Source organism: Phalacrocorax aristotelis, chromosome Z (genome assembly GCF_949628215.1).
Source record: "Phalacrocorax aristotelis chromosome Z, bGulAri2.1, whole genome shotgun sequence".
NCBI classification, from domain to species: Eukaryota; Metazoa; Chordata; class Aves; order Suliformes; family Phalacrocoracidae; genus Phalacrocorax; species Phalacrocorax aristotelis.
The window spans coordinates 61,258,397-61,272,334 of record NC_134311.1 but is presented as its reverse complement, the minus strand read 5'-3'; the positions used below and the strand labels follow the sequence as shown (position 1 = coordinate 61,272,334).

General features: G+C 36.7%; 1 protein-coding gene across 5 annotated transcripts in view; it reads right to left on the bottom strand.

Annotated features, from left to right (window-relative positions):
• Positions 1-13,938, bottom strand: part of PDE4D (phosphodiesterase 4D) — a 613,857-nt gene that overhangs the window by 13,164 nt on the left and 586,755 nt on the right. For 4 of the 5 annotated variants that reach the window (XM_075078147.1, XM_075078148.1, XM_075078149.1 and 1 more), the window contains 2 exons: positions 4,005-4,098; positions 307-479 (listed from right to left, as the gene is read on the bottom strand). In XM_075078147.1, the coding sequence (XP_074934248.1) occupies positions 307-479; positions 4,005-4,098 (267 nt within the window). Of the gene's footprint in view, positions 1-306; positions 480-4,004; positions 4,099-10,891; positions 13,634-13,938 lie in introns of those variants that run through there. The other variant, XM_075078150.1, reaches the window with a different exon arrangement.

Below are 13,938 nucleotides of genomic sequence, written 5' to 3'. Positions count from 1 at the left end.
TACGTTGTCTTCATTCCTCATATTATTTATGAATAAGCAGCTTTATTAAGGCATACACAAATGCTAATTTACATTCCATCTCCAGTTGAAATGCTGTTCATGCAAAAATTAACCCTTATGGCCTGATTCTGATTTTACTTGTTAGTCTTCCACTTCACCAAATTTATACTATTTCAAGTGAGACTAGCCTTTGGTGCTATAGCTTGAAATCAATTGTTATAAGCAGAGCAGAGAACAATACTGACAAGTCCACCCTCCTCTCTTTTAACTCAATCATTTAAATTCAAGGATTTATATATTCTCTACCTTGGCAAGAACATCTTCCTGGTCTGTTTTAACTCCAAATCTGGGAATGCTGGAATTAGTTAGGCTGGAGCTGTGCATCAGTTTTTTGACTCCGCTGATCTGCGACATTGGCCTCTTCTTTTTCTCTTTCTCCTTCTGTGTCGGAGAGGGGATTTCAACTTCATGTTGTTTGTCTTCAAAAGAGTGAAGAAAAAGAGAACAATTTTTAAAGGAACTACAAATATTTTTGTCCATTTCACTGTTGAGAAGTATCTTACGGATACTGTAATTCTTAACAAAACTTGTTTTATTTTTACGTTTGGACATTTTACAACTAATAGTTCATATCAAGAGCAGTAAAAACATGAAAAGATAAACACGGACCTATACCTCAGTATAAGTAGATTCTGATTTCACAAATTGCCTCATTATTTGTGAACTGGCTTTAAATGTGACTTGTGACTGATTTCCACTCCCCCTGCACCTGTAGCGCTGTAGAGAGGGTCAATTCTTTCATTATAAAAATGTTATTACAACTGAACAGAAATCTAAACTTTCATTTTGCAAGAAAATTTAAAATGTCTTCTTTTCCAGCAAAAAACACTCTCCGAAATTGTACTTCAGAAACAATCAAAACTGAATCTCATGTAAACCTTTATAAAACATTTTCAGGACTTATAGAACCTCATACGTGGGAACCGGTTCTGTTTGTGTTAGCACTCTGTACAACTCAAAGCCTTTTGCCAGCCACATCTAGAGGTACTTTGGATGGAGAGGCAGTTCACACCAGCAATGCAGTGCACTTCTGCACCTCCCAACCACAATAAGTAATACCAACAGAAGTACTGTTTTGCTAAAACCCAACATTTTGCTGTGGGCTTTTGCCTCCATAGCAGTATCAGCCGCACCACTTCACATACCTCAACATATGTGCCAGAAAAACTTTAAGCTGAGAGTAAAAGTATATTTAAAGCCATTGCCAGCTGCCTGAGGCAGAAACAGTATGGGGGTGTGGAGCATTGCAGACGTCGGTGGTCCCCAAAGAAATCTCCTGCCAAAACTGCTAGGTATTTGCATTATTTTTTTTCCTTTTTATTCATACTATATTTCAACACAGACTTTTAACGACTCCCTCCAAATTATCTCTTCTTTGCTGAAATGTACTTGCACCTTTTCTAGTCCTCAAGGAATATTCCAGCAAAACCAGGAAAATCCAGAGCAGGTGCTTCTAACATAGGAGCCTAGCAAAAGCTACTATTTGAAAAACACCTTAGAACAACATAAATAAAGAAAATAAATTTGGGCTCTTCAAAACATATGTCTATTTTTCACTTCCTGCAATGGTAATTTTCAATAAAGACATTGAAAGCAGACGAAGGTAGCAAGTTCATTTCTAATTCCCAATTGTTATTACGTTTGCTTCTTCACTTTCTTTCTTTTTTCCATTTTTTTTATTTAATTACCCTTTAGCAGCTCCATTTACTGGACAACTCAAATTCCAAACAAGTCTCAGCAAAGAAGAGACTGTGGAAATGTCACCAAGCTTTAGCCTGCGGCACCGAGTTCTCCAATTGCCCCCGCCATACTTCACCACTCTCCTCATACGGACATCAAGAAAAGGGAGAAGCGTAGTGCTGCAGCTCTTGACTGGTGCAAACTGGCAACACACGAGGAACAGTGACTCCTGTTCGTGTTTTGATGTTTATGGTTTTGGTCATATGCACAAAGCTTAGACCCATCAAAGGGAGGTTCGTAAGCTGAGCTGTCGGACTAACTCAAGTGAAAGGAAGTGTCTGTCTGAACAACTTCAAATCTCCAGAGGAATTTCACGAGACTGTCTCTGCTTTTGTAACTACGAGCACACAGGGCAAAGGATCCTGCGCCCATCTGAATATCCAGAAAACACAGCTTGCCATTTTGACCCTGATTATGCTATGCATGTTGGCAGGTTCTCTTACATTCTATGTTCACAGGAAAACAGGTTAATGACACTGAAGAATTAAAACCTTGCATATTATTATGCTCAACATAGGAGCCTTAATTCTTACAAGGAATGTATTTGTTGTCGTTATGAATAACTTCAGATGTGTCATATAGCCCTATTTGGGAAAAGAGTATTTTTGTTTTGAAGAAGAAAAATAACAGAAAAACCTGTTTTCTCATGACATTTCGTAACTTTCAAATGTGAGAAAGTGTGTAGATGTTCAGGAGGTAGATTATGTATAAAAAAACCCCTGACTCAACAGATCAATTAAAATCTTCTGTCGAAAAATGTTTTCTCTCTTCACATTGTTGCTCAGAACCTATATACTTAGACTGCATATTTTTTAAATATTCTGTTTAAGCAATAATTCTGTAGATGACATTTTTCCCATTAGTACTCCTCTCGCACACACAGTTTTAAGTACTGTAGGTTTTCATGCAGCCACAAAACAATACCCATAGCTCAGTAACCTAAAAGTGCCTTTCCAGCTCTCTTTCTGCTCAAGACTGAGGTCTCATGTGAAAGGCTGACAGATGCATTTCCCTTACCCTGCCAAAACGAGGCTATAGTTTTCAAGTAAAAGCAAGCAGAAAATGTTATTTCAGTCTTTTCAGCGTAGGTGGGTCATCTTCCAGGCAACCGTACGCTGTGACTTTCAGGGCTCCTGAAGCTGTGCAATAGTGCTTCTCCATGACAGGGGCTCATTCCTTTCTTATTGTCTGAAACCCTGCTGTGCTGCCGCGCTCAGGCAGCCTACTGCAATCATGGGTAAACTGAACAGACACATTAAGCAATCCACTTAGGATATGGTGACAAGCAGGATAAAGTGTACTTTAAAAAGCCCACTTCTTTTAAAAAAACCACAAGAAGCACTAGCTGTGATATCTCACAGAAGTAAAATAAGATGTATCCTAACATGTGTGACTGGTGCTTTTTAAAGTATTTGTTATCCTAATTTAGATGTATTCACCCGAGCCTCCCCCTTATATGCAGTCTTTATGAACCAATGGTGTTGTGCTCAAAACATGTTTGAGATTGGTATATTACCTTTATCTTCATGTTCAAAATCAACAGTATGAAACCACATGTTATTAGTTTTCACCACAGCTAGCAAAGAATTATATATTTAGATCTGCAAAGCCATAGAGGAGGAACCATACTCTTTGTAATACTGTGTCAGGCTTTTTTTAATGCTCACATGCCTCCACACAAGCTCTTGAGCCACACAAATTCCTCTAGCAGCAGTCTGTTGACTTAGTCATACTCATCCACCTGCTCATGCGGGCAGGGAATACCAAAGCATCAGAACTGTGCACTACAAGATTTTATGAGGTTACTTGTACTGTGTGCTTCCAGCACACAGAAACCTCTTTGCAGTTACTTTCATAAGGGAAACAGAGTAGAAGAGTTCTTTTCAGTATATAATTAATCCATTATAAATTCATTTCTTAATACAGTGGGAATATAGTAGTTGTAATTTTACATGAATATATGTATATGAATATTTATCTGTAATTACACACACAGAGAAACCACATACACAAACTAAATGAGCTGTAAGGAAATGGATCTAAAATGATCTCTCTGCTCAAACACTGAGCAATGAGATACTAAATGTACAGTTTCTGAGAACAGAAATTAATATGGAAAGCTACCTCCTTTTAAGCTCTATCACAGCTCAGAGAGAAATAAAAAACCCAAAGGACAAAAAAGATAATTCCCATCGTAGTCTTACCTAGGAATGTGTTTGATATATATTCTGAGACCTGATTGCCTGATCTGCTCATTTCAGATAGGTGGGTTAGCTCCCGATTGAGCATTCTTTTAAACTGGAAAACAAAAGACGTAAAGTTAGTGATCAAGATTTATTTTAGTTAGGATGAGAAAATGCAGTCAATTTATAATCAGGGAAAGGACATGACATTAAGAGTATATAGTAGACTAAGATAACTATGAAAGCAAAAATCACATGTAACATCACTCTACCCTACTAATTTATTCATGGGTTGGACAACATAATTCTTAACTCCTAAAATACTCCAGTTACTAAAGCACAGGGTGCTACTAGTAACTGAAAACTGTAACAGATATGTATGCACACAAATAAGTAACATTACTGTCTCTTCAAATTTTTTTGTTTTAATTTGGAGATAAAATACAAATGCATTTACATAGGACCCCTTCTCTAATAGGACCTTCTTATCATATTTGTAAATTAATCTATTTATGCATTTTTTCAATTTCTTTTGTAATATTTCAAGTTTATCTTGCCTTTCATCATTAATCTGCTCAAATATATTTGACAGCACTGTTCAAAACAGCCAAAATATCTTACTGATTTCCTACACACCAATATGAATACAGGTAGGCATTGTTGTCTTTTACTTAAAATTATTATACTGCATCAGTCCAACGACTTGACCATTCCATAGTCTCAGAAAATTGTCGGTATCTGATGAAACATCAGAGTAGAAAATACCCATCTATGGAAACACCTTCCTTTTCCCTCTAAGTTAGCAATTCCTTCTAGGCACTCTATAGGGTAGAAGTGAATATTAATATTCCGGGAAATGTGTAATTGATTAGGGGCTTATCATAGAGCCTTTCTTGATTCTTTCTAGACTCTAGGGCTAAATGATATCTTGTGGCATTGTGTTCAACAGATTAATTCCATAATACAGCTCTATCTCACATGCATTTTCATTTCCTATAGCTCTGCCCTGATATTATCAACAACTAGAACTCAGCAATATTTATTAGCAATTCAAACAACTCTTGCCAATGTAAAGTAGCATCTGTCACTACTGAATTTTGCCTCCCATTGTGCCTTCCTTTCATTTTGTTATTATATTTCTCAGTCATCTTTTAAAGTCAAATAATTTGTGCCATTTACAGAATAGTCTTTCACCTTGTTCACCCAATTATGACTATTACATCAAGCTATAGCTGTAGTTAGTATATATCCTTGTAAACATTCCTCTATGTTGAAAACCAGTAGTTTATTATTCCATACAAGATAAAGCACTAGACTAAACATTAACCACCTCCTTGCCATCCCACTGCAATGATCAAAGCCCTTTCTTCAAAGAGGCCTTGCATAGTGAAAGGTGTTATTTTCTTCTCAATATCTTTGAAAGTCACCATTACTGTATTGCTCACAGTGTGCCAAATAAAAATTACCTTTAAAGTAACACTCTAAACATTAGCCACTGCATTTTCTTGTCACCCTGATATGCCATGAGGTCAGGCAGTTCCTGCTACAAAGACTGAATCCTACTTTACTCACAAGCCAAAGGCTCAGCTTTGATCTCAGATATAGCTGTGTACTAGTAAGTGATCAACACATTTCTGAAAATTAGAACTGTACTGCAAATACAGTTACACATGCTATGAACTACATGCTATGGAATCTGAATGAAACAGTATCAATCTTTACAGTGAAGTCTGATTATTTTTTTTAAACATTTGACATCGGCAACAAACAAGTTTAAGTTTGCCAAGTAGTAACTTGTCCAAAAATCCTAGGATTATTTTTAAAAACCTTTCTTTAAACTTTTAACACACACTTAAGTCACGCTTGCAAACTTTTTCTTCTGTACCCACAAAGGTGAGGCAAAAACTGTAGATCTCATAGCATGGCTTGTCTCCAGATGGTATCCAGAAACCGCAGCTTTAAATTTAATATCATGTATAGGAATCTTAATAAAATGTAGGAAGTTCACAAAATCACATTAACTTCCAGGCCTGTCATCTGTATATCCATTACCAATCCAATATTCTCTCTTCTTTAATTTAAACCAGCTAGCTCACCAGATCCTAACTAAACAGATCTGTCTAGTTGTTTCTTAATAAAATCTTTAGACGATTCCCAACTTTGCAATGCTGCTTTTGCTGTAGAGCAACACTACTGGGTTACGTTCTGCACTTCGGAAAAAGAACATCTAGCTACTGCTGGTATGTACTCTTCAGGAACTCTCCTTGAAAGTTTCCCAGCTTTGAAAGGAGAACAAATTGATGTCTGTTTGCAGTATGCTTTTTCTGCAGCTACCTTACACAACAAATAGGAGGGACTTTTTTCTTTTTCCTCCAAATCATAAATCTAATTGTGGGGAGCAGGCAGGGAGAAGGTTTGTTATTGCATACTGGAAGTCATCTGGTGGAACTTATTGATTATATATTCCTTAAGAATTTCTGACTAAATATTTATTGTACAGATGTCCACAACAAACGGAAGGTGCTTGGCAGTCTTTTCTAATGCTGTGCTCCCCACTAGTCTGATGCAAAGCCTTGTCTTCCCACCTCCCATCACCCCATAAGTTACCAGAACATAAAGCTCAACCATCAGCAAGAAACCTGCAGAAGAGGCTGTGCTGCTGCTGCACATGGGTGTACAGTAAAACAAGTCCCCCAGCTTCTGCAAGGCCCTCCTGCTAACAGCAAATTCAACGTAAGAAGCCTTTGGCTTTGTAGAACTGCAGCAGTGTGATTTCCTCATACTCTTTCAGATGTTGCTGACACCACAGCAACAAGACTTGAACTGACATTTATTTTGAAAACATCTGGACTAAGCAGTTCAAAGAACTGTTTTGATTTTCTAATTATGACAAAGCCTTATGACTATCATCCACATCGAAACAGATGAAGTGGAAGACCATATGCAGACAGCAGTTTCTAATACAGAACAATAACGCTCTGAGAACATAACCTCCCCCAAGTTGAAGAGTGATTGAAATGTTTAGACATTTTTGTTGATTATCCCAGTTTCAATATATCTGTATGTTACTTATCCTCTGATGTTTAATAACTTGTCCTTTGAGAAAAAAATCAAATATTTTTTTCCAAAATCATCTAAAAAAATAAAAAACATCCCAAAGCCCCTTTTTCCTGATTTTACATATTTCTTGGAGATTTCATTTGGGCCCGAGCGCACCCATACATAGTTGCTGCTTCAAAGAGCATCAGCATTCCACATATTTATACATCCCTGAACTATTACTTTATAATGAAACTCCGCCTCTCATGTGGCTCTCACAAGACCTTACTGCAAAACCAGAGAAGTTTCTGTTACATCTGTGGGTCAACATTGTTTCAGTCATCCAGCAGATGCCTCTTAAGTAGTTGAAACTTGACTAGACTGTCTATACTCTCATTTGTCCTCTCAGAAATAACATTTAGCATGTTATTCAAAACAAATGAAACAAAACATGAAACCACCTTATCACTAATAGTAAATGTTGAAGGTAATATTTTAAATAAGAATTTTAAAAGTCTGAAAGCCATCTACTTTCCTAGTTGAAGAAAAATCAATCATAACACATCAAAACACTTGTTACTAATAAACATTTACACCATACACTTTAACTATAATATTCTCAGCTCAGCATGGCAAGGAAGCAGAGGTCAGAAGTCTCCCAAAATGACAAGAATACATGTTTACTTTTACCTCCCTTCAAAAACCCAGGAAGCATGATAGTAGGAGAACTCTAATACATGAGAATAAATGTGCGTTAGTTGATGAGACAAGAATAGTTTCCTAAACAGTAGTCACTTTCAAAGAACAGGTTTCAAATGAGGGAATGAATTTTGTAATTTAGGTCCTTCTGGGATTAAGTTCAACGTGTACATATCTTTGCATATATATTACTGCTGTCAACCTAGGATAAATATACATTGAGGGGTTGGGGCAAAAAATAGGATACTTTTCTGATGTCAGCAAAGGTACCTAGAAAAATTTAGACAAACTTTTGCAGTAACCATGTTTTCAGATGGCAACCAGAGCACTGATATAATTTTGGGAAGACTTTGCACCTACACTAGAAAGATACTTCAAGTTCAACTCCCAAGACTTGGAGAAGATCCAACTAGAATCAATTCATAGCAAGAAAAAGTTTGGGCTACATGCTTAATATATATGGGGTTTATTGATGACACTTCAGAACATTTTACATTTTTTGCGTAGAGGTCTTGACTCACAAACAAAAAGCTTCAGTAAATATGCAGCCTGCGGTTAGTTGTGGTGGGAGAGGAAGCATGTAAAACCACCCTTGGTGTAGATACCCTCTCTTGGCAGGGCCTCTTCCACCCAGGCTTTCTGTTCCTGAATGGGTGATCTGCTGCATCCCCAGGACTGTGAAGATGCTGCCTCCACTAAAACCTTTGGCACCAGCACAGAAGGTGAAGCTAGGGCTAGAAGGTAGTTCATGGACCAAAAGACCCCATCCTGCCTTCAGTTTGAGTGTTAATCAAGCTCCAAGTCCAGCAGAGGCTGGAACCAAAATGCTCAAGAGCGCCTGGAGCCTTTCACTGCACTGGCTCCCAAACCCAGCAGATGCCAACTTCAACATTTCTGGCTGCCTCTTTTCTAGGCACCATTTCTGAAAGCTTACATGAAGAGACTATATCCATGATCATGCACTCAATACTTGGAACATTGAACTTACATGACTATATTTTGTTTCTGAAATATCTATCAATGTCATTTGAAAAAGTTGTTTGTAACCCCCCCAAAAAAAAGAATAAACTGTATTCTTTTACTGAGTTTGAAAATCGTATTCTACAAAAACAAGACAAGGAACTTAAAACAGGCTAGCCTTACAAATTATGTAAGACTTCTGCTTGTATTGCTTATCAATGCAAAACTATCTTCAAATTTAGCAGCACTCTTAATAACTAAAGATTTGGGTGGCGAGCCCATGTGTTTAATTAATATCAAGGTAAAGCACTGGTTTTTATACCTAAGCTACAGTGCAGTACATATCTCTAAGCCTGGTCTAGTGATAATGGTGCTTGCTCATTGGTTCAAGGAAAGATACCCAATGAAAGCCAAGGGTAAATGCTCCACATGACAACCATTCTCCAAAATATAATTAATGGAAGATGATAAAGTACAGCCTGAAGCATACAGAAATTACAGAAGTATATGTATAGTAAGGGATGTAAACATGTAGAATGATCTGAGACTAACATGTTTCATTCTTCCTTAGAATTTCATAAATACCCTAAATCAACTCTGTTTTGAATGTCATAAAAAGCAGACCTTCTTTGCCTCCCTTCACATTTTCCCTACAGTGTGCACACAGTGAACTCAAAAAGCACTGTACTAAAATGGTGTTCAAATACTATTTAGCTTCTTATCTAAAATCACTGTGTATAGACAGTACAGGACACTGTCTATACACAGGACATTTTTCTTCCAGGTGTAATCAATTATAGCTACCATGCTCTCTGCTGAACTTAAATTAGCAAAAAATCTATTAATTTTAAAGGCTAAACAGTAAGAGTTAAGAATTTTTTTAAGACTGATGATTGAATCTTTCTAATTTAGCAAGTAAGAACATGAGATCAGCTGCCTGGAAATGCAGGAAATACTTATAAGTAAATTACAATAAATACCTCACTTTTAGCTGAACGTAATTTCATCTTATCTTTTGGTGAACGAAAAGGAATCCACCTAGCTAGCACAATGGGATCCAATTTCTTCACAAATGACGGACCAAAATCCTTGAGAACGTACTTTAACAATTCTGCATTAGCAGAGAATGGTCACAATGACCTAATTGGACACAATGACCAAATCAGGGTTTTACATTTCTACTTAAAAAAAAAAACCTACGATAAAAGTAGATATTACTACAAGCACGCATACGAGATTCAGTCATGCATGAACACAATGCTTGTATTATTTTTAGTAATTTAATTCAACATGAGTTATTTAGTGCAAAAGAAATCAGAACTTTCTTTAAAATAGGATGATTTGGAACAGTTATAGGATGTCAAGCACAAGGTGATGGGTTTTTTGTGTTTTTTTTTTTTTTTTGTTTTGATTTTACACACTTGGTTACAATTATAAAGGCAACATCATTTTTTTAAGCACAAATATGTAAGTAGGGCTAAAACAAAGCCCAAACGTGATTTGTATTAAGTGAATTTCAGTTCGGTATGTTAACAGGCATATTGATTTAATACCTTGGTGCAAAACTTTATGGAAAACAGATAAAAGCTTATTTAATTTCATATTCTAGCAGTATTGCATTTTCAAGCTAGTTCAAAGCTGCTCTAAATAATAATGTGGAACAATATTAGAAGATGACAAATTTCCAGTGTTTAATCAATAAGCTGTGTCACACAGAGAGGCTACGAAAAAATGCTGCTGGAACAGACTGTTGATAATTTCACATTTCTTCAGCTGTTAAAACCAGTATGAGTCATGTATTCGCCCATTATCCTCATCCCCCTTACTCATGCTCTCTCCTATTGTATGCTACCTCAGTTTTGAGGCTGTGTTTTGGTTTTTTTTATTTAAATCTTTTAACGTCTAGAGATACAGTTTTGTAGCAATCCTTTTTTAAAAGAACACAAAACTCTTCTGAATTTTTTTGGCTTTAAAATTGGCCTGATTATCCACTGAAGCTATATTATTTTAAAAGTCCCAGCACAGTTCCTAAGAAAGAGTGTATGCTGTGCAGTTCATTCTCATTGCTGAACAAAAGCTTGCTTTTCTCATTTTTTACTTTATATTCATATTACACATAGTTGTATCATCCACAAATAATCGTGCTTTCCAGTGATCATGCAATCACACACCACAAATCAAGGTTCTTAAAAGGTAAAACAAAATCCTACCTTTATGTAGCCCCAAGAAACTGAGAGTAAGTAGTTTGCCTCAGGCATTTTTGATTTTTTTTTCCTATACTACCAATCTAAGCTAATCAGTTCTTTGCTATCTGATACTGCAAAAGACTTCCAAGAAGAAAGATTCCTTCTTTTATCTCTAATTCTTTTTGCTGATCTTCAGGTTCTCAGCAACTGTGTGCACAGGAGGCATACTGAAATGAAATCCAACCGCGTGGTCTTCCGATTGTATAAATGCCATTTGTAAAACTCCAAGCATTCAGAGGCAATGTTGAAGAGACATATTGTACAAGCTGAAGAAATATCTGAAGAGCTAGGAATATGCATATTTCCTGAACACCAGGACTTAATGAATAATGGATGTCAAGATGTTCAGCTGCTGGAAAGACTTGCTCTATCAACAGCTACCAAATAAGGACCTGAAGGGGAAGCCACGAACAGTGCCAGTAATCCCTCCCATAGAGCCTAACTAGCAGCCAATAGTATGTCACCCTAAAAGATATAAATCCAAGGGGCTGGTGACATGATGTACAGTATTTTCCCATTGGCCAGTGCCAGAGACTCTCGTGGGCATCGGGTATTCCTTTTTTTTTTTTCTTTAAGCAAATACCATTTGATAACGGCATCCCCGTCTGCAGCATTCACATGCCATTCAAAAATAATTGGATTAAGGTTTCCTCATTTCAGCAGCATTTACCAGCTCTCTTCAATGAACATGCCATCCCAGCAGTAGCAGTTAAAATTAGTATTGTGTATATTCACGTGGATTGCCTAGCAGTCTTAATTTTTCATACGGAAGGGAAGTATATTTTGAGGTTTTTGTGAAGAAAAAAACAGCAAAAATAGAGCTATCAGGTTTCCTGACAGGTCTCTGATGTACTGTAACAATCAAAATGTTTTTGGCTTTTATGCCATCTACATTAAAAAGTTATCTACATAGACCATTGGGCCAGTCTGCCAGTTTCTACTGCATTTTTATTTTAAGAGATAAAAGCAGTTATTATTATGATAAAGCAAGTCATGTGTCTTACAATTCCCAGTAAACATTAAGTTTCCATGGAGAAGTCAGAAGTAAGATAATAAAGAGTCCTCAGTTTCTCACTGTATTTGTTCAACTTTTGCTCTGTCTGCCTTGGCAGATTAATACAATCAATTACAGCTATACATCATAGCTAAAAAAAAAAGGGGTTATTTTAAAGTGGAGTGTCTCAGTGAGCTGACTCAGAGCATCAGATAAAATATCCGACCATCTGCCATTCAGAGACCAAAAGTTAAAAGGAGGAATGCATTATCTTGCATCACTCTGTGCAAAGCATATGCACTACTGCGGCAAATTTCTGAGTTTTTGCTGTATCAAAAGAAGGGAGAATTTCCTAATATGACAATGGGCAAATATCTAAGGACAAGCTGAATGAGGTAGAGCGTGCAGCCTAAGTCCACACTGCTGATTCACTAGAAGATGCTGACTGACAACAGTCATAAGGGAGGTTTTGGCTGAAGTGGTTTCTACTTCTCTGGGTGATGCTAAACAGCAATGTCAGCAACACTAAATGCTTGAGAAAGAGTAGAACCTGCAAAAATCAACAGGGCAAAATATGATATTAATGAATTTCTTCCTTACAGGAGAGAAATGTGACACCTGGATACAGGTCATCCAGCAGTTACGTATTTTCAAACAGAAAGCATATTGTTTTCCTTACAACAGGTAATAAAGAACATGTGAATGAACACACTCCTGATGCATTTTCTGTATAATATGCAGTTATACCTGTCCTGGATCTAGATGAATATAAAACAATTACATTTTTAAAATAGACCTGGGTTATTAGAGACTCATGGAAAACATCAAAATAGCCTAAAAATATTTCTGGAAAAGATTTCAGCTCAGCTTTGTAACACTGAATATAAAGCTTGTCTACATCTGTGTTGATTTTGATTACCCACAAGACAGCACTGCTGCCACCTACCCTGCACCAACACTGAGAACTGAAAATATGCTGCTTCCCTTCAGAAGGCAATTTCAGTCATGACTTAGAAAATGGTCAAGTAACAGCCATTACGCTTCTGGCTACTTAAGAAGAAGGTATGAAAGTTTGGTTGCAATAGGTAGTACAAACAGACATTGGAAAGCCAAGCTTTTAAATCACTTCTCTTGCTTTGTTACTTTAAGGCTGGTTCCTCCTTAAATCTTATTAACAACTGTCCCCACATGGAAATAACTTGTTTCAGATATGGCATATTTAAAATCACCGCTACGTAAATTACACTAGTTGTTTAGCATGTATTAAAAAAAAATCTTCCTTGAATATTTTTATTCCCCACCAATGTATGAGACAAAGACGCATCCATAAGACACAAAAGACAGAACCATCCATGAAGGATGGTATAGAGCAAATTAGCTAGATAATTTTGATGTAAACGCATGAAAAAACCATTTTCCTCCAATGTACATATGTTACAAAAATTTATTTTAGCTGCATATTAGCTGTACTGATAATAGGAAATTCCACGTGATATTGACAGCTTATTAATTTTTGCGTGTTTTTTTCCCAAGACTCACACCCTAACCTCATAAAACTACCAATTCCTGTGTACTAGTACAATTCCACTAATTCAAAAAGCATGCCTTCTGACTTCGGCTACATGTGAAAGTATGATCTTCGAAATTTATAGCTGGGAAATTCACACCAGCGCTGATTTACAGCAATCATTTTGGCTGATTTTCATCCTCAATTCCCTGGTTGGAATGAGTGAATAATTAGCTTTAGAGGAGGTTATGGTGGATAGATGAGTGCACAGCAAATAGCTGCCACACACAACTAACTACCTAGAGTAATTCAAGATAAGAAAAACAGAAGCTAGAGATAAGTGGAAATCCAGCAACATGAAAGGGAAAAATTTGTTTTCATACACACATATATCTGTGAAGATAAAACATGGGGAAAGAAGGGAATAATGACACTTGTCTACAATGACTCCAATCAAGCAAAGAATATGGAAATGAGAAAGCTATAATTTGAAATGACAGTAACTGAGTA